The sequence below is a fragment of the Gavialis gangeticus genome, unplaced genomic scaffold, assembly GCF_001723915.1.
Source record: "Gavialis gangeticus isolate Ggan-Ray unplaced genomic scaffold, GavGan_comp1, whole genome shotgun sequence".
NCBI lineage: Eukaryota > Metazoa > Chordata > Crocodylia > Gavialidae > Gavialis > Gavialis gangeticus.
The window spans coordinates 14,935,641-14,956,063 of record NW_017729025.1 but is presented as its reverse complement, the minus strand read 5'-3'; the positions used below and the strand labels follow the sequence as shown (position 1 = coordinate 14,956,063).

At 44.3% G+C, this 20,423-nt stretch overlaps 1 protein-coding gene across 2 annotated transcripts in view; it reads right to left on the bottom strand.

Annotated features, from left to right (window-relative positions):
* DLGAP5 (DLG associated protein 5) overlaps nt 1-20,423 on the bottom strand; it is a 45,815-nt gene that overhangs the window by 24,903 nt on the left and 489 nt on the right. For both annotated transcript variants that reach the window (XM_019518434.1, XM_019518435.1), the window contains exons 2-6: nt 14,723-14,983; nt 11,531-11,739; nt 8,479-8,565; nt 6,782-6,881; nt 1,150-1,248 (exon numbers count right to left, since the gene is read on the bottom strand). In XM_019518434.1, coding sequence (XP_019373979.1) covers nt 1,150-1,248; nt 6,782-6,881; nt 8,479-8,565; nt 11,531-11,739; nt 14,723-14,960 — 733 coding nt within the window. In that variant the 5' untranslated portion in view covers nt 14,961-14,983. The remainder of the gene's footprint in view (nt 1-1,149; nt 1,249-6,781; nt 6,882-8,478; nt 8,566-11,530; nt 11,740-14,722; nt 14,984-20,423) is intronic.

Here is a 20,423-nt window from a genome sequence, read left to right as displayed (position 1 = left end):
CACCCATGCTGCCCCGCATTGGTGGGGGAGGGAGGGTGGGGTACATGCCCCACCATCTGTGTGCAGCGGAGGCAGCTGCTGCTGCTGACTGGGCTTTGCACCCTGAGCCCTGCTGCAGCTGGCCCAGGAGCAGCCGGACACTACACTACGTATGCTTATCACATGGTTAAGTCATATAGCAGTCAAAAATAAAGCGCTGCATATTAGACGGATTACAGAACGTACAATATTTTAAAAATCCTGCAGTTCATACAAAAAAAACTTCTTGGATTTAGCACAAGTACAGTACTCTTAAGAATAAAAATCAGATTCTTCCCTATTGCAGATATTGGCATTTAAAAATTATGTAATGCGACAACCGTGTTTTATAGCTTCTTGTAGAACTATTACTCCAACCTAAATTTATACAGATCCAGCTTCTCCCAATTTAAATCTAGGCTACACTAAATATTAAAAATAGGCTGAAAAGATCAAATAGTTTACATTCAGATTTTGCTCTACTTTCACATGTAGTAGCAGCTAAAGAATGAAGTAAACCACTAGCAGGGCTGTAATTATCTGAGTGACAAGCTTTTGTAGGTTACTTCCAAGATATATTCCAAAGGGGCAATGCACAATATATTTGATATAGTATGTTATAGTTTCTTACCCTCAAGAATTCATTAAAAATTGTTTCAGTAGAGCCATAAAAATTATGGTCCCACTATTCCGGGTACTCTACAAAAATGGATGAAGCAGCCAATCTGTGACCCAAAAAACATATTTCCTTTGGAGATTATCTGTTCCTGCATACAGATTATTTATAAATTACTGTAGAGCACTCATAAACAAGCTATACAAAATTAAGACAAATTAGAAAAGTCCAAGTTGCCAGAGCACAATTAGCATATAGATATTGATAGTAGCGCGTCCTACATTTGTTCAATGTTGACTTCTGCATGGGATGTGAGTGCTGATATTGAGACTGCAGTTATATGATGTTCTTCCATAGAGACTGCTAATGTCAGCATTTGGATTCTTTTTTTTCACCAAAGTCATGTTAAGATTTACATGTTGCCTTGGAACACACATCACTCCAAATCTCAGATGTACAACCAGCATTAGTTTTTCTGCAAGCAAAACACTGTAAATATTTAATGTTTCACTTACCCTTGGTGGTAGCTGGTTTTATCAGCTGTTTAGTCACAGAAGCTGCTGCTCTGGTGATTCTTACATTTGAGACTGTGGGGGGGCCTGCAGGTTGCAACACTGCAAAATACATAGACAATTATACCTCCACAGCTATTTCAACAAAACTCAGAGCAAAGCAACATTCACTTGAAGCAACTGTCAAATTTTAGGCAAATCTGGCTTTTGCAGAAGCAAGCAGCCAGCGTACTGACACCAGAAAGTGCTGTATTAGCTTGCCAGGGTCTGTAGCAGGGTTCTCTTTGTCAGAATAGCTCATGCACCCAGACTGCTGAAAGATAGAGGTGCACTGATATATTGGTCACATAATCGGATCGGCACTGATAACAGGAAAATTAACATCATCGGCAATCAGCTTTTTTTGGTCGATAATGTCACTGATAAATGCTACATGCATACGTGCAGCCACAGCATGTATGCAGCCAAGAACACAGCCCAGCAGCTTGGATAGCAGCTTCCTGCCGGTACATCTGTGGGGAGAAGGGGGCATGGGGGATGGCAGATGGAGGCCTCCATGATGACTCAATGAGGGAGGGAGTGGGGCAGGGGCAAGAGCTGCCCAGCCAGGGTGGTGAGCGCGACCCCAGGGCTGGGAGAGGGACAGGGAATTTTTGGGTGGCCATAGCCCCTCAGCACCCCCCCAAATATCACCCCTGTTCAGGGTGGGAAAGGGAGCCGAGTGGAGTGCCCTGGCTGTGCTGGGAGGGTTTATGGGGCTATGGCCACCCCAAAATGCCCCATAGCCCCACCTCCTAGAGCTGCCACTGTCCACCCCTTGCAGCTGAACCTGCCCCTGCCTGTCCTGAGCCAAGCCCTACCCCCCACTGGGAAGAGGCTGACGCAGTCTCTGGCGCTAAGCCCACAGGGGGCAGCTCGCCCTCACCTCATGCACAAATCTGGGGATACACATGCCCCCAGTGCCTCCCCCGGGGGTGCACAGTAACAGGGAGCCGCCCCCCTCTCCCCATCCCTCACGCCTCTTGGGTGAGCCACCCGCAGCTCCATCCCATTCCTGGCCCCAGGGTCATATTCACTACCCTGGCTGGGCAGCGCCTACCCCTGCCCCACTCCCTCCCTCACTGTGGGGGCTTCCATCTGCCCCCCCACCCCCTCCTTCCCCCACTGAATTATGGGCAGAAGGCTGCTCTCCAAGCTGCTGGGCTGCATTCCTATAAAACGGCTATCAGATCAGCATCAGCTGATATGGCTGGTTAATAATCAGCTATTGGTATCAGCTAAGAAAATTATTATTGGTGCACCCCTATTGGAAGCACAAGTTCAGACCTGGTATCTTTGCTCTGAGGTGCTTAGACTTGTCTAAAGCTTGAGAAATATCCTTTGTACTATGGATGTACTAAAGCCTCAAATGAGATCAAGGCAATTACTAGACTAAACAGTAAGCTCTGAAGAAGGGCAGTTTTGCATGTGTGTAAATAGGTATATTTATTTTTAGGCATGGAGAAACAGTAAGTTATCAAAAAAATGCATGGTAGAACTAGGAATTGGAATAGACACCCAACTCAAAAGAAATGCCATTTAGTAGGTCCACCTAGCCCAGCATCCTCTCTCTTTCAGTGGCAGAAAGTGGATGCTGCGGGAGATCGTGAACGTGGCATGTTCCAAATTTTGTATGCCCTGTTCCTATCTCATTGCAGCTTTCAGCATTCAAAAGTTCAGGAAGATCTCATTCAGAGGCTGTACCCCTATCCACCACGTTCAACACCTACTGACAGTCCTTTCCTCCAAGAATTGGTCCAATCCCCTTTTGAACTGGATTAAGCTATCAGCCTCTACAACTTCTTGTGACCATGAATTCTACAAGTTAATTACAGGCTGCCTGAAAAAGAACTTCCTTTTGTTCATTTTAAACCTACCACCTAAGATTAATTTCATGTTCCCTAGCTCTAGTCATCTGAGAGGTCATAAATAACGATATATCAATTGGATTCATCCTGATTCAGTCTTATTGACACCCTCAGAGATCTCTCATACGCTAGTGAATCATGTTCACAGCTGGTGCACCTCCAGAAGTATGCCCTTCCTATTTAGACTTGGAATTTCTACCCACTGAGGTTCTTGGGTACATTTAAAAACTAAAAAATAATCAGTTCAGATCTCTCCCCTGCTAACTTAAGGCACTCTTTGACATAGATTGCCACTCCTCCATCACCAACAACTATTCCATCACCCTTGTATAGTTTGTACCCTGGTATTAGTGTCCCATTGACTTTTCTCATTCTGCCACATTTTGGAGATACCTATTATGTCAGTGCTGTCATTTAATGCCAGGCATTCTAGTCTCGCCCCCACCTCCCCCCACCCAGCTTAAGCATGCAAGCGCTTTTTATTATTGTCTAGTTGCCTACTTCTGTGTGTCCTGTTAACCCAGGAATCTATACTTTTGTTGCTTCTCTCTGTGCTTAATTAACCTGAGCCCTCCCATACTGTTTCCTGTCCTCTTGGAGAAGCTCTGAATTGCAAGCAATTTCACCTCCTTAGTGTACCCTTCCAGACCTGCCAGCTTTCCCCCAGTTTTCAGTCTGCTCTATCAACTGTTCATTACCATTCTGGTTTAGGTGGAGCCCATCCTTCCTGAAAGGCTCCTCCTATCCCCAGTGGATCCCCAGTTCCCAATAAACCTAACTCCCCAACCCCAGCCCTGCCTCTACACCATCTCCTCTACTGCATGTTCAAACGCTGCAGCTCTGCCTGCCTCCAGGAACCAGGGCATGGTACTAGAAGCATTTCAGAAAATACCAGATCCAGCTCCTTTTACTCTTGCCCCTCAGCAAGCTGCCTGGCGAACTGCCCTGCTTGCTCTCTGCTATTCACTTAGGAGCTCCCTTTTATGCTATCCTAGGGCTGGGTTAACTCTGCTTCCTCATTAGGGCACAAGTGGAACCAAAGGCAGCAACTTCTCCCGGGTACAAACACACACTCCAAGCACACTGTAGTAACCACCGCCAAACGACCAGGCCAAATTCACTCACTTTGCAGTTGCCAGGAGCCAGATGCAGCTCCTTTTCCTCTTGGCTACCCCCTGGGGTGCCTTTGCAAACTAACCTATTTGTTCTCCCCTGTTCACTCCCAAAATGAAGTCTTAACTAAAAGGCCACCCTTCTCTCCCCAAAACAATCAAACCATTTTCAGACTAGACATTTCAGTCTAGAAGGTGCCAGGGTGAATTCAGAGTGAATTTTTAAATTAAAATAAGCGTGTCTAATTAAGAGTCCATAATTCAGTCTGAATTCACAGAAAGCTAGTCAGAAGCCCAAATTAACTATCAACTATTGGGACTATTTTCAAATGCTGAATTTTTTCCTTTTCATCTTAAGAAAACACTGCTTTTGTATAAACAGAACCAAAGGGAAACATTTTCTCTTCCAAGGCAAGTTTTAAATATGGCACAGCATCATGTGCTATATTAAATTTGTAGCTATATCACTTTTCTTCACAACTGAGTAAAAGTTGGTATTTATTATCTCCAACAAGTGACAGTAAGTTTATCATTGTTGTATAGCAAAGCTCAGCAGGAAAGCTTCTGGTCTCATTCTTTTCCCCTTGGGTATCCAATATATTAAAATATTTTCCATCCAACAAGCTTAATTTAAAAACACTATTTTAAAATGGAATTGCTCGGTTCCCAGACAAACTAGTGTGGCCAACATGAATCAGCAGCTTACTAGGCAAGAAAAGAAAAATCATCAAAATGTAGAAAGAAAGAATCTGAATAAATATATTGTATCTTCCTAGTAAGCAATAGTACCAGATTTAGCATACGCCATATTTAGTTATAAATAAATCAGTATGCTTTAATTGTTATACCAAGCAATGATTACCTATTAAAATAAACCAATATGCTAAGAGAGACAAGTAAAATCAATCACTTAAAGATTTACTGCTTGCTGATTTAAATACTTAATATTGGTGAATTTCATCAGATCTGCCCTGAAGTTTACTTAGATTTTTAAATTAGTTTGAGCATCCCGTATGAATCATCTCTCATAGCTATTTTAGGAACCTATATTACAGTTGTCTCTATGAGCCACAGCTCCAGACTAAGACACTTATTTGCTTAAAAATAATTGCAGCACGATTTTAAAAACATGTATGGAATCATTGCACAGTAAGTCTGATAACTGGACAGACGCTGTCGGCAGGATCCTGTTTTAATGTATACGGTGTGGCTGGATACGGTTACATTATACCACTTACAAAGCAACAAGGCCCAAACACAGCCACACATTTAACTGTACTAATGCCTTGTACAGGATTTTAACTGATGCCCTATGAAGACAAAGCAAATTGTTTCACTCAAGGCGGCTTAGCACATTCTTTTAAGAACTGTTCTTCAATGTGTTGAGTCGCTTCAGGGATAGCAGTCTGAACTAAATCAGGGGTTGCCAACCTGTGATACATGTGGCACAAGTGGCATGGGCTGCCTCTCTATGTGGTACATGGTAGATTGGGGAGGGAGCAGGCAGCACAGCAGTAGATGGAGCAAGGAGCAGAAAACAGAGCAGCAGATCCAGCAGGGAGTAGAACCAAGTCACTCATATGCTGCCCTAATAACCTTTCAGAAAAGGATTAAACTGACTGCAAGAACCTTGCAACCCTCTACAACCTCTGTAGTCTTACTATATGTCTGTGTATCTACACCCAGATATTCCAGGAACAATTTCTTTGTTCGTGCAATTTGGTAAAACATATTTGCTCATGATCTAAATTTGAACATTTATGATTAAAAAACCCAACCTACTTTGCACTGAATAGACTTGGATTTATTAGAGAATTTCCCTAAACATCTGGAGACATGAAGAGGATAGAAGACACCTGGTACACAGAATTGTTCACTTCCCGATCTTCCAGTTTAATTAAAAACCATGAAGGCAAAATGTGGCCCAGGTGATAGAGCACTAAGCAATGGAGCCATGACACAGAACAAAAATCAAGTTCTGGAGACATCAATGCAGGCAGCAAACTACTGACAGAATATCAAAGGAAAAGGTAGTCCCTTGCTGACTAGATAAGAGAAGTTTCTACCTTAACAAATGATCAAAAAAAAGAAATGGTCAAGGAAGTGTATGGGATGCTGGAGTGTTTTGCAAAAGTTCAGAAAACTGTTGGGAGTCTGACAGGAACTACTCTACTGTTAGCAGTTAGAAGCTGACCTTGAAACGTGGGGACAGCATAGGTACCAAAAGTATACTGGCGAATTTGCTTATACAAGTAAACTCAAGTGTTAAAATATCAAGGACTTTGGGACTAACTAATTAGTGGGAAGCTAGTGTCCATCATTATTATCAGAGAACAAGCTTTTTACATATCTTCAACAAAAATATTTACTTAAATAATTCTAATAGAACAATTTGAACATCTGCCACAATGTGTTATGAAGCATTCCACTTGCTTGTGAATCACACTGTGAAATTGTACACTCCATTTTCTTTGCTCAAGGGGAAAGCAAGAGAATGGAAAGTGGATTGAAATTTCAGTTTTATGGCTAGGAGCAAATTAAGCAATCCATTTCCCAGCACCGTGGACTTTAAACAGAACAGTGTTCCTTTCTCTTGGAACCATTCTACATTCATACCTTTTTTCCCTTTTTCAGTCACTTTGTCTGCAGGCGCCTGTCTACGTCCAGTTTGGGCAGGATGAATGCTATGCCCACTGGTAGCACGGTCAGCACAGATCTACAAAGACAGTTTGTGTTTTGTGAATCTTCAGCATCCTAAGAATGAGTTAATCTAGTTACTTTCTTTATGCCCTGAGCAGGTTAATTTGCCCTTTCTGCAAAGCTCTGATGACTTGAGGCAGGTGATCAGAACTGAGTGATATAAAGGCGTTGAAAAAGAAGGGAGATTACGTAACTGAAATCTCACTTTCGATGCTTCTATTAAATGTACATTATATTTCTAGTAACCTACTAGTGAAATCAGTTTAGGAAACTGGATTTTTAAAGCTTACTTGGAAAATGGGTAAAAATTTTCCACTCAAACTTTATACACATATTTTAGAAGACAGTTTTCAGAAAACGTTTACTGTATTTACTCACACCCAAGATGAAGTTCTTTCCCCCAATCAACATGGAAAAGGTTGGGGAAGGAAGCCTAGTCTTAGAGACTTCTGAGTAACAGTCCAGGTTAGGTTCAGCCAGAATTAAGCCACCACCTGCCCTGGGCCAGGAGGTAGCTCGTGCAACAGGGAAGTGGCCACACAGTGGGAGAAGCACAAGGGAGACTGAATGGAGGAAGGGAATTGGGTGGGGAAGAGAAACAGGCAAGGGGAACAAGCACAAGCACAGGGTGAGGAAGTGGGCAGAGATAGGCAACAGAGAGCACATGGTTGGGGGTGGCAGAAGGGCACCAGAAGGGTCAGTAGCAGGAGGGACAGGCATAGGCATGAGGGGTAAGGGGTGGTTTGGAGGTAGAGGGACAAGTAGTAAGGGGGGGACAAAGCACCAGCGAGGAGAGGAAAAGTGATGTGGGGAGCAGGCACATTCATGTGGGGCCAAGGGGGCATGCAGGGGAGGCAGTCTAACCCACTGCTCCCCAGTGCTACTTTATGGGGACAAATTTTAAGAAAACCATTCGATAATTAGATTCTATGTATGAAAAATTATAACAAATTTATAATACTCCATGTGTAGAATCTAATTATTAGGCGGTCATTTTAAATTCTACGTCATCTTGGATTCAGGTAAATACCACATGAAAAGGATAGCACAGTAAAAATCTTGATTAGTGATTCTTCAGATAACCTTGTCTCACCCAAATCAAATGTATTTGAGCTATACTATTACCTCTCTCAAAGGTTGCATCAAATTAAATGCTTTTTACACAAGTAACGCCAAAATGGTACAATATTCAATTAAACTAGCAATTACGGTTGACATATTTCAGTCTTGAAGGGGTGTTTAAGGACAAAAAATTTAAGACAAAGCACCATGTATTTTTACTAGGATATATCAGGCTAGACGTTTTCAGACTTCTGCCATAGCAAAAACCAGACCTTGGGTTCTCTCCTGAACTACCTGTCCTTTTGCTTGCAATCACAAATTGGTACATGGAAAGACAATACTAGTAAACCATTTTTGCAGTGCAGTTTATCAGCCAGAAACATGAAGTGCAATGCGACCCCTAAAAGCACAAGCAAGTGTCCTGGGCTAGTTTATCTACTTCTCATCAGTATAGCTAGTTTATAATAGCTAGAATATTTAACTTGGGTCTAGTATTTAACATGAATCGACACAAAGGACAAAAGTAAAAGACAAAAATACAGAATACACACCGTGAAAGGCTGAGATCTTGTTGATGTTTGTTCTGCTTGGCTCTTCGCCTTTGATCTTGTAATGCGTGTGGAGGAAGCAGGAGCCAACTAAAAACATCCCCAAAGAAATGTTAACATATTCCTTTTCCCTCCTATTATAACAATGTCAGAAGAAAGTACTGTGAAAAAAGGTTGACATTTATCTGCATTTGAAAGTGAATTGGATTAAAGTAATTGCACTTTACTCCTGGCTTCTAAGTGTATTGAGCTGAAGAGGAACTAGGTAATGTTATTCCACAGCAAGTGTCTGTACATGGAACCATTCCATTCATTAGTAGCTCCATGTGTAGACAAACCCTAAGCCTGTGAACAGACATCACAATTGTCCCAGGACAGGCTTTTATGTGGGTTCATACAGACATACATATACATTATTCCACTTCAAGTCCTTTTGAAGTATGCCAGATAAAACGTACTAACACTTTTTCCTGGGACATGGGTTGTATATCCATTCAGTTATTTTTAGTTATTTTAGGGAGAAGTCTGTCAGGCTGCATGTCCACTGGCAACCCACTGGCAAAGGAGCAGAAATGCAGCCAATACATTTAAATAGGAAAGGCCAATACATTTAAATAGCTACACCACTGCTGTTTTGATCTAGGGCAGAGGTGGGCAATTATTTGGGCTGGAGGGCCATTTACTGAGTTTTAGTGAGCTGTTGAGGGCTGTGCACATGTACACTTTCACACTCTGGGCCAGAGGAGCAGCAGCAGGAGCCCACCTGGGGCTATAGTGTCTTATCATTCTATCCGGCCCGTGGGTCCCCTAAAAAATTTAGAAAATTAATATTTATCCGTCTTTGGTTCCTGTCAAAAATGACAAACTAGGGGCAGTAGGACCCAGGGGAAGTCTGCCCGGCTCCCACAACAGCAGGGCCCACCCGGCCCCACCCCCCAGCCAGAAGCCCCAGAAGGGGCTTCTGGCCTGGGAAGGCAGGGGAGGAGCCCCAGGAAAAGCAGCCCCCACCACATGGCCAGGACTCCCTGCTGCAGCCACTCGCAGCACACGCGGGGCTGTCCTGAGCAGGCACAGGCACCCCCAGCACTCAGCACCAGCTTGTAACCCACCCCCAAAGCCAGTCTAGGCTCTGCACCAGCTCCAGGCTCACCTGTCGGGGCTGCGCCATGGCAGCGGCAGCTGCAGAGCCCCCCACGCAGTATTTGCTGCTGCTGCTGCCTGCCCAGAGCTTGCATGCTGGGCAGCACAGAGGCGGTGGTGGCAAAACACTGCCCGGTGCGGCAAGTAGGGGGGGCTGCAGCTGCTGCCACTGTGTGCAACCCCGATGGGTGAGCCCGGAGCTGGTGCAGGGCCCAGGCTGGCAGCGGGGGCAGGTTACAAGCGGGTACTGAATGCGGGGAAAAGCAGCCCCTCCCCCAACCTGTGGCCAGCACCCCGCACTGCAGCCACTCACAGCCTACCTGGGGCTGCCTGTGCCTGCTCCGGACAGCCCCCCACAGGCTGTGAGCAGCTGCAGCGCGGAGTGCCGGGCACGGGGCGGGGGAGGGGCTACTCTTCTTTGCACCAGCTCCTTCCCTGCTAGGAAGCAGGGGGTCGGGGCTGTGCACTTCCCCTAGCCTATACCGCGAGCTGGGGGGCACTGGGAGTGAACAGGTGCACAGGGGCCACACCAGTGTCCCAGGGCCAGCACCGGCAGGGCCCAGAGCAGGGCGGCAGGAGTACAGGGTCCTGGCTGGCAGATGCTGTACAGAGCCGGGCCAGCTCCCTCCTCTCCCTGGTGGTGCAGCCCAGCCTGGCTCCACAGACCCCTGCCAGCCTGTGCCCCACCGGTGCTGGCCCTGAGACATTGGTCCCAAGATGATGACCAGGGGGACAGGGCACCTGTCAAGGGGCGGGGCTACCCATGCGGCCCTCGACAGCTTGCCAAAACTGGGTAAGCGGCCCTCCACGCAAAATAATAGCCTCCCCGTTCTCTCTTCCTCCCTAACCCCTGCCCCGCCATGCTGTCAACCTGGCTGACACCAGCAGGCAGGAACCAACGGGCTGAGAGCCACATTGTGGGGAGAGAATACCCCCAGCTCCTGGCCTCCCCATCCCCCACTGTGCAGCTGGAGGGATCAGTCCCGTGTCGGCATGTGTCTGTTCTGTCCCCCCACACTGCGGTGCTGGGCAGGCAGGGCCAAGTTTCTGTGTTGGCACTGGGGGGGTGGAGGTGGAACATGATGATACTGGGCAGAAGCAGCCCCACCTGCCTGCCAGCATCCATCTCCCAGGCTGCCGTGTGGTACTGGGTGAGCAGCTGGGCAGCACTGCTTCCACCCAGCAGTCCCTGCTGTGCCAGCAGAGGCCAGAGTGGGAGCTGCCACCCACCAACTTGCTAATTGAATCTATCTATGGGTGGGCAGCAGCTCCAGCTCCAGCATGGGCCAAATAGAATCAATTAGCAGACCAGATATAGCCCCGCAAGCCATATTTTGCCTACCACTGATCTAGGCTCATACCCTGGTACATTCAGTCCAGGGTCAAATGAAATGTCTGTTTACAAGTTAAGTGTTTTACCTTGATATCCTAGTTCAGGGGTGCTCTACACTGGCCCAGATCCAACACTGTATCACCCAATTTACAAGGCTCTCAAGTCTGAAAATTTGGCAGGGGGGTAGCCATGGTACCTCTCCCCAGCTGTCAAATTTCTGGACCTGTAGGGAGGCATGCAGGCCAGATAGTGGGATCTTCTCATCTGCTAGATCAGGCATGTGGGGCAGAAGCAGCGTGTGAGCAGAAGCTGCACAAGGCCCAATGCTGGCATGGGAACAACTCTGGCCTATAAATCAGCCCCTCACCCCTTTTCCGGCATGCAGGTTTAAAATTTCAAGCATCAATGTCCAAGTTTCTTCCCTTTTAAAAGCAGCCCAAACTCACTGGTATTATATCAATGATGGATGGAGCTCAACCCTTCTAGATAAAAGTTGATATTAATCTTCATTAAAGATAAATGCATAAAGCATTATTTAACAGACCCATCCTGAGACAGGCACCAATATCATTATTTTATTACCTTCTCCTTTGGCTTGACTGTCACTGCATTCTGTGATATAGATGGAAGAAAACCAGGTGCAGCAGGTTTATAAAGTCCAACTTTAAATACACCCTTTTTAGCTTTCTCTCTCTGCTCCTTTAGTTTTCGAAGTTCTTTTTCTTCTTTATAGCGTTGGAGCATTTCCTTGCGCTCATTTACACTTTTGATAGCTACATTTGTAGCTTGTTCTATGACAACATAAAAACATACATTTAACCAGGTATGAAAAGACATTGTTCCACTTCAATTTAATTACTGCAAAATGAGGTGACTAGATTACCAGTGTTCCCTGATTTATTATAGAAACCACTGACAAATATTTAGAATTCTCCTGTTAAGAGACAAGAGGATGATACCGAGGAGCAGACTTATTTACCTAGACGTTATGCTTGCATTAAGGATTTCAGCTAAATGCTTTCCTGTACAAAGCTGCACAAGTTTAATTGGCCTAGAGCAACTGCATGTGAAATCTTATATTAGTTTTGGCTTGTTATATCAATTGACCTGGTATAAAACAGATCACTGCTTTAGTTAAACCAGTATAAAACAAATCACTTCAGTTAAATCAGTGTAATTATATTTAGACAAGGCATAATAACCTAAACAAGGGCCAAGCATTAATAGAAATTGAAATGTGGGTACAAGGTTCAGTAGTGTTAGGCAACCATTAATCCTCTGGATCGCAGTGTACACATAATAAGATCTAGCCAGGTGCCTGATGAATCTACTTATATGGTGTTCTGCAACCATCATACCAAGACCTTTGACATGTACACCTAGGCAAGAGTATGGAGGAGAGGAGGCTACCCAAGATCTACCATCCCCATCTACCACTGAGACAGGATCCAAAGGCCAGATCAAGTCCAGACGTTCAGTGCTTTGATGGCTGTAGCTTCTCCCAGAGCAAAAAATAAGAACTGCTGCCAACTGCCTAAGCAAGGGCGAACTTCTGTCAGGAGGATGTCCCTTAGCCTTTCTCCAACCAAAGAGTTCCCAACAAGGCAGCGGAGCCTAGAGTTTCAAGGCGCCCTATACTCGCCTTACTCTGAAGGTTGCACCACTGTGGTATTTTATAGGAGCTATACCCGACCACAAGTAGCCCCACCACATTGCCACCAGGCCCTCCAGTAGGATGCAGTTTACGGTCACGCCCAGGTATGTTCAGGGAACGGGAACAATAACTACACTCTTCAGAGCTCAAATTACAAACTGAAGGAAAATAAAAGGAGCCAAAATCTGAAATGCTTTTCAACTGAAGGGGACAAATAATCAGATTAATAATTTTAGTTTAACTATTAATCTAAAATCGTAACTATTTATAAGATGCACATCTGGAAAAAAAATATCTATCTGAAAAGTTTGTCCCTATTACAGTTAGAAGCATCACTTAATATTACAATAACTAAATTATACCCACCCCCCCTTGGTGAGGCCACAGCTGGAGTACTGCGTCCAGTTTTGGGCGCCACAATTCAAAAAGGATGTGGAGAAGCTTGAGAGAGTCCAGAGAAGAGCAACGCGCATGATCAGACGTCAGGAAAACAGACCTTACAATGACAGGCTGAGAGCCATGGGGCTCTTTAGCCTGGAAAAGCGCAGGCTCAGGGGTGATCTGATGGCCACGTATAAAAGTTTACCGGGGTGACCACCAGGATCTGGGGGAAACTTTGTTCACCAGAGTGCCCCAAGGGATGACGAGGCCAACTGCGAGACCGTTTCAGGCTGAACATAAGGAAGAATTTCTTTACTGTCCGAGCCCCCAAGGTCTGGAACAGCCTGCCATCGGAGGTGGTTCAAGCACCTACACTGAACACCTTCAAGAGCAAATTGGATGCTTATCTTGCTGGGATCCTATGAACCCAACTGACTTCCTGCCCTTTGGGTGGGGCGCTGGACTCAATGATCTTCCGAGGTCCTTTCCAGCCCTAATGTCTATGAAATCTATTAAATTAATTACAATGGTGATATATTTGGCAACACTGTCATTCTCAATATTGTCTCTATGTTCAAAATTCCTCTTTCCTCCAAAAAAGGTTAAGTTGAAAACAGAAAGTCATTTAAATGTCGACAGAGAAGCAAGGTTTGTTTGATGATATCTGTCAGACCAACAATAAAGGAAAAATGTCAGAGAAGCTTTGGGGTGTGAACTGTGCCAAAAGTGGCCTGAGGAAGACATTGAGGTTACAAAAGCTTTTGTAACTTATCTCCCAACTATATTGCTGGTCCAATAAAAAAAAAATTACTAAATAAACCTTGCTTCTCACAAATTCCCTAGACTATAAAGGCTACAACATAACTTCAACCCTACCTGAATTTTAAAAGCATTGTTAAAAAATTAAATCTTCTATTAAAAGACTATCTACCTTTCACAAAACTGACTATTACATTAGGTGGTAAAGGTTATGCATTCAGCATGTTAAGTATTGCTCATTGCTTTGGAATCACGAATACATATGTTTCTTAAGCCACAAAGGCATAGCAGAATTGCAGAGCTAGAGACAACCCTTGGTACCTGTAGGTTCTGGGTTTTGGGGGGGTTTTTTGTTTTTTGGTTTTTTTTGAGAGAGAATGGAAGAAAAAAAAGATGCTATGTACAATCAGCATTGTCCCTTTAGTAGATAAGGCAGCATTGCCTAGTCTTGAATAAAGAGCTATCCTTCTTTCCAGCAGAAAAATATCATCAGGGAGAGAGTATTGGAGAAATTATGGTCAAATTGTATATTACAGTTCCACTTTTATAGTCAAATGATTACTATATAGTATAAGAAAACACATATGCACTCCATTTATAAGTTATAAATATCAGTAGCAAGTGTTACAGGTGAGAATTAATATTTATTTATTTAAACACCTCACATTTTATAAGCTGCTTAACAATGGAACTTAATAAAAAGCTAAGCCATAAGTGCATTAAATCCAAGGCAGGGTAAAGAACTGAAGCATCCTCATTGTAATGGGAAGGGGTAGACTAATATACACTAGTCTTCTTGCTATTAATTCGGTTCACGACAGTTTACTAGAACTAGTAGCCAGGGGACTTAAATCTTTGGCATTTTCCAATTCATAATGCTGAACTCGTTAAATTCCTTTGACTGCAGTGCATTCAGGCCTGCTTATTAAAGCAACTGAAAATCATTTTAACGGTAAAGTATGCTACAAGCTTTTACTCACTTTCTTTAACCTGGTTTTCCTGACACGACACTTCTTGCATCTCATCCAGTTGAGGAAGTCCCCTCCCTTTTGATGATTGGACATTGACATCTGCCAATCCAAACTGCCGGCTCTTTTCAAAGAGCTTGTGTCTGTTTTCCTTTTGAATCAGTGACTTCCTGCGTGCAGATTTTGTTCTAAGATTTTCTGTGCTCAGATCTTTTCTGTATCGATTGGCAAACTGGGATGTAGCAGCCATCTTCTCCAGCCAAGATAAAATTTCTACAGAATTAGGGAACAAAAAATAGGCAAGTGCTGTTTTTATTATTTTTATTTCAAAAAGCTCTGACATAACAGTAAAGGCTTCAGCATTCTTCCTCATTTTTGAAAGTTATCAAACAAATCATTACACATGACAATCTCAATAAAGGCTCTTCAGAGTATCTGTATGCAGCAGACACTAAAGATAACTTTCAGCCAGTGATCCCTAGGTCTTGTGTGGCATTATGCCAGTAAAGCAGACTTTTGCCACTGGACTGGCTATCTTCTGTAGGTGGTGCTCAAGGCAAACAAACCTGTTCCACAACTATTAAAGTAAATTAAAACTCCAAGGAAATTACTTCAAAGCTATAGTATCACAGAACTTGGATTGCAATCTTTTGGAGACATGTACTTTTTCTGTCCTATGTTACAGTGCCCTAACAACACTATGGTACCAACTCAAAACACTATTAGGTATTTGCAGTGCACTAATTACATTTACAGTAGTATTCTTCTATCAAAAATACAAGGCTACTTAGAAAATGATCCTCTCCCTACTTCGTGAATTTTGTATTCCAGAGTCAACAGTGCTCCACTGGGTGATTAAGACCTGTTCCTAACAGCCATATATGTAGCTTCTATGCTTTATGCTCCATTGAAGCAACCTCAAACTTGTTTAGGGCACCCCCCTACCTGGAGCTCAGAACTGCTACTTTGTTCTCAACTGTATTGATCTGGCCTTTACCATCAGTTAGGTCCTTTGCAAAATGTTGTCCTCCATTGGTAATGGAATGAAAAGTTCATTCAGTTTAAACTGAAGGATAGAATAAAAATAGGTCTGTTTCTAAGATTCACAGTTTCAAGACAGCAAACTCTGAGAAAATAGGGGACCTAGTTAGTCAAGTCAACTGAAACGAGGAGCTCATAAACTTGAATGAATAAGATGCAGAAACATAAATCCCAAACACTTTTGACTACCTGAAACCTATATTCCAAGCACAGTGAAAATCCTGTAGGGGAAGACTTGAGATCAAACAGGAAGAGAAGTGAGAACTGCCAATGAGATGGTGTCAGGGCCCTGATCAGGCATGCCAGGTTGGGCACCTGGGTAGTCACACCTGCCCCTAATCCCTGGCTGATGCGACTGCCCCAGGTCCCTGCAACTGAACTGCCTGCTGAGAGCACCACTCACCCCTTATAAGCATACCCACAGCCCCACTCTGTTCTGGCAAGCCTCATGTTTGCTGCTTTCTGGTTCTCCTGCCTCCTGACTCATCTTTGGCTTTCTCTGACCCTAATCTTGGATCTCCCCTGAACTTCAGTGCTGGCCCTGATCTCTCTGGTTTCCCTGGCATCCTGATTTGGCTTGGCTTCCTTGAACCTGACCTCAAGATCTTCCTTGGGACTCAGCACCAGTCCTCATACTACATATCTTTGATCTCCCCTCTTGGCTCCAGTAACCTGTGCCCCCACCCTGTAGAACCCCAGATTACTCCTGGAGGCAGCCATGCCACCAGTAGGCCAGTGTCCTGGCTGAACCCCCACAGATGGCTAAGAGGAGTAAGGACAGGGATAAAAACTTAGGTGGAAACAAAAGTCACAGCTTAATTGTACAAGAAGAATATTCTGCAAGAACTAGCACCAAAAATAAGTCTGGTAGGAAAGACCACCAGGAAAACTATCAAAACAGGATGATAGCACATGACTGAAAATAGCAGATGATGTTTTCCTATTTCATTTCTTTAGAATACTCCTAGGTTTTTTGCAAAGGTAACTAATGTAAATAGAATAGATCAATGGTACAAAACAGTGTCACTTAGACATGCTGAGGCTCAGAGTAATCATACCCAACTCTTAGACAGTCAACTCTAAGAATTCATAAATCCAGTTCACTGCCTAAGCTCCCCACACAGTAAATAGGGATGAGTTAGTCACCTAAGAAAAAGGAATTCTAGGCACCTAGTAGTTAGGGATTTAGGAGCCAAAACTCCAGTCCTCACTAAGGCCCCTACATTATCCCTGTGCATACAGATAACTGTCTCACCTTTTTAAAACACAAGAGAAGGCAACGGTGCCAGTGATAGTGCCCACATTTTATGAACAGTCTTGCAGTTAGACCCCTGAGCCAAGAAAAGTGACATGCAGGTACAGTGTCCTCTCCAGCTTAAAGGGCTCAAACTCATCTCCCATGTCCCAGGAGAGTACCCTAACCACCTTCTAAAGGATCAGCTGGGTTGGAAGCAGTCCTCCAACAAACATCTATTGTACAATGATGACAACAGTCACTTCTTTCAGAGAAAGATTATACAGCCTTGTATTAAAGAATCACAGGGTTTGAAGGGTCATCCAAGTACTAGCTCCCACACAAATGCATCCTAACCCATCCTGGACCAAGGATGACCCACCCAACCTCCTCTTGAAAATGTCCAAAGAAGAAAAGTCCCAAATTCCACTGTCCCACTCTTCTTAGAGTTGAGAAGGTGTTTTCTTTCTTCCTTTCTCAAGATTAAATCCAAACCTGCTTTGTTTTAGTTTAGACCCATTACTTCATGCCTTGCCTTCTGCAGTAAGGAAGAATAGCTGTTCTCCCTCTTCTTTATAGCAGCCTTTTAAATAATTTAAAACTGCCATTGTGTCCCTCCCTTCATCTCCATTTCACCAAATTAAACCTACCTAATTTTCTCAACCTTTCCTTGTACAGTTTCCACTCTAACTCCTTTACAACCTCCACTGCTTGCCTCTGGATCCTCTCAGTTCTTTAAAGAATGTGGAGCCCAGAACTGTAAGCAATGCTCCAGCTGAGGCCTAAGTAGCACCACGCAGGTGAGACTATCACCTTTCATGTCTTGTATACAATACTCCTGGCAATACAGCCCAAAACAGCATTTGCTTTCTCTCGACTGCATCACATTGCTCACTTATGTTGAGACTGTGATCCACCAAAACTCACAGATCCTTCTCAGCTATGCTCCTGCCTAACCAATTAGCGCTCATTCCATATTTTTGCATTTAGTTCTTCCCTAGGTAGGGCCTTACACTGGTCTGTGCTGAACTTGTCACCCTGTATATAATTCTTCAATTTATGGAGATTCCTCTGAATTCCACTACAATTCTACTCCCCCAATGTGTTTGCAGCCCCTCTCAGTATTTTCTCACCTGCAAACTTCATGCAGAAGCTCTGTATTCCTGCATTTAAGTCATTAGTAAAAATGTTAACACTGGATCCAGTGGCTCCCCACCTGAAATCTTCTGCCGCTTGGACCTCGATCCACAAAGTTACATTCTGCTTGTGTTATTCAACCAATTACATACTCACACAACAGTGATTTTATCTAGTCCACATTTCTACTGTAGATGAGAATGCCAAGTGGGACCATATCAAGTCTTACTAAAGCCCACTGCACTCCCTTGATCCACTGAGCTAGTTTCTCTAATCAGAGTTTCAAGTTGGTTTGGCAAGGTTCACAAATCCATGCTGGCTGCTACTGATTGCACCTTCCTCTCCCAAGTGCTTACCTGCTGACAGTCCTACAGTTTGCTCTAGTACCTTCCCAGGTGTTAACCTCAGGCTGACCAATCTATAATTCTCCAGGTCTTCCTTTTTAGTTAGCTCTTCTCCCATTCCCTGGGATTTCACCTGTCATGCATGACTTCACAGGTACTATTATCAGTAGCTCTGACATTTCTTCAGCACCCCAAGATGAATTTTGTCAGGTCATACTAGCTTAAATTCCTTCAAATTGGTCAAAACAGCTTTTATACCTTTGTTTTTTTCATGAACTGCAGCCTTTCCTCTTCTTTGTTTATATTAAATTGTTAGCAGTCTGGTCACAGCTTATTTTTTTGAGATAGACTCAGTAGTCACTGAACAGCTCTGCCTTCTTCACATCCTTTATTAGCTGCTCACTATTGAGCAGTGGATCCAGTTTCCCAAGTATTTCCTTTCTATATAAAATATTTTGAGAATACCTTTTTGTTGTCAGTCACATCCCTTGCCAGATCAGATACATAAATAGGTAGGTAGGTAGGTAGGTAGGTAGGTAGGTAGATAGGTAGGTAGGTAGGTAGATAGATAGATTTTTTTCACCTTTGCATTCTTGATCTTCCTATTCCTTGGTATACATCCTTAGTGACTCTCCTTTCCTTCCACAGACTGTAAAGTTCCCTTCTCATTTTGAGAGGCAAGGATTGTTTGGGATAGTTTTTATTGGACCAGTTATGGCTGGGAGAGCTGTTGGAAAAGCTTTGGGGGCATTAATTGGCCTTCCTCAGATCTAAGAAAGAGGAAGACACAGGCTGAGCTAACTAGGAGACAGAAGAGTCTGTGTTAACACAAACAGTCTGCTTAGAGAGATGGAGGAGAACTGTGAACAAAAGGGCAGGAGAAAGGGCAAGATAGTAAGCGGCAGAGGAGACCATCAAGAAGGGAGAGGATAGTTATAACCTGCAGAGCGCAGGGAGATCAGCAGCAACATTTGTTAGGTTGTAGTGAGCCATACTCGGGATACGAGAGGCAAAGATGTCTTAGGGAAATAGCTTTGATTGGACCAACTGTACAGTAGGAGCTTTCCAACACAAGACATGCTTCCTTCATCAGGTCTCTTGCATGAGAAAGCTGGCCTAACTCTACTGCACAGCTAGTCCAATCAAAGAATAAAAAAACCAAAGTAACTAACAGTGCGCACAAGATAAAATAAACCCCGATCCCCTGGGACAGTGGTTTTCAACCTTTTTTTATTTGCTGACCCCAAAAATGGAGGTGCAGACCCCTTTGACACATAAGTATATTCATATACTTCTGACAGATCATAGTAATCTTTTGTGGACCCCATAGATTAGGGGTAGGCAGTCCCCAGCACAGGTGCCAGAGCTTGGCAAATGAAGGCATTCTGCTTAGCACGCTCGCTTCGGGGTGGACAGTGAGGAATAAGCTGGGGCTGCGCTGTCACAACAAGGATCAGGCCTCTCGCAGCTCCCCCACCATCCTCCCCTGGCACATCAACATCTTACAAATTGAGGCTGCAGGGGTTGTTGACACTGCCCAAAAACATTGCCAACCCTTGCCTTGGACACAGTCAAGAGGTCTGCAGACCGCAGGTTGAAAGCTACTGCCCTCGGACATCCTTGCCTCCCCTGTCCTGCCTGAGCCATTGTGGCCCCCGCGCCCTCCTCCTGCTGCCACCTGGGGCACAAGCTGGCTCCTAAACCCACGCTCCTTATTCCCAGTTCCTTCTTCAAAGCTCGCCTCCATGCAACCAGGGGCTGCTCACAATGAAGCAGACTGGCGAAAGTCAGCCTTTCATCCAAAAAACTATGTTTGCTAAAGAGAAAGTAACAGCACATCACACATCGAATACGCAGGCCTGAAACAGGAGCAGGAATGAGGGGGCAAAACCCACTTCTGGAGACTGGCAACAAGGAGCCACTTCAGCCTCAGGGGTCGGGCTGATGGGGGGGGGGG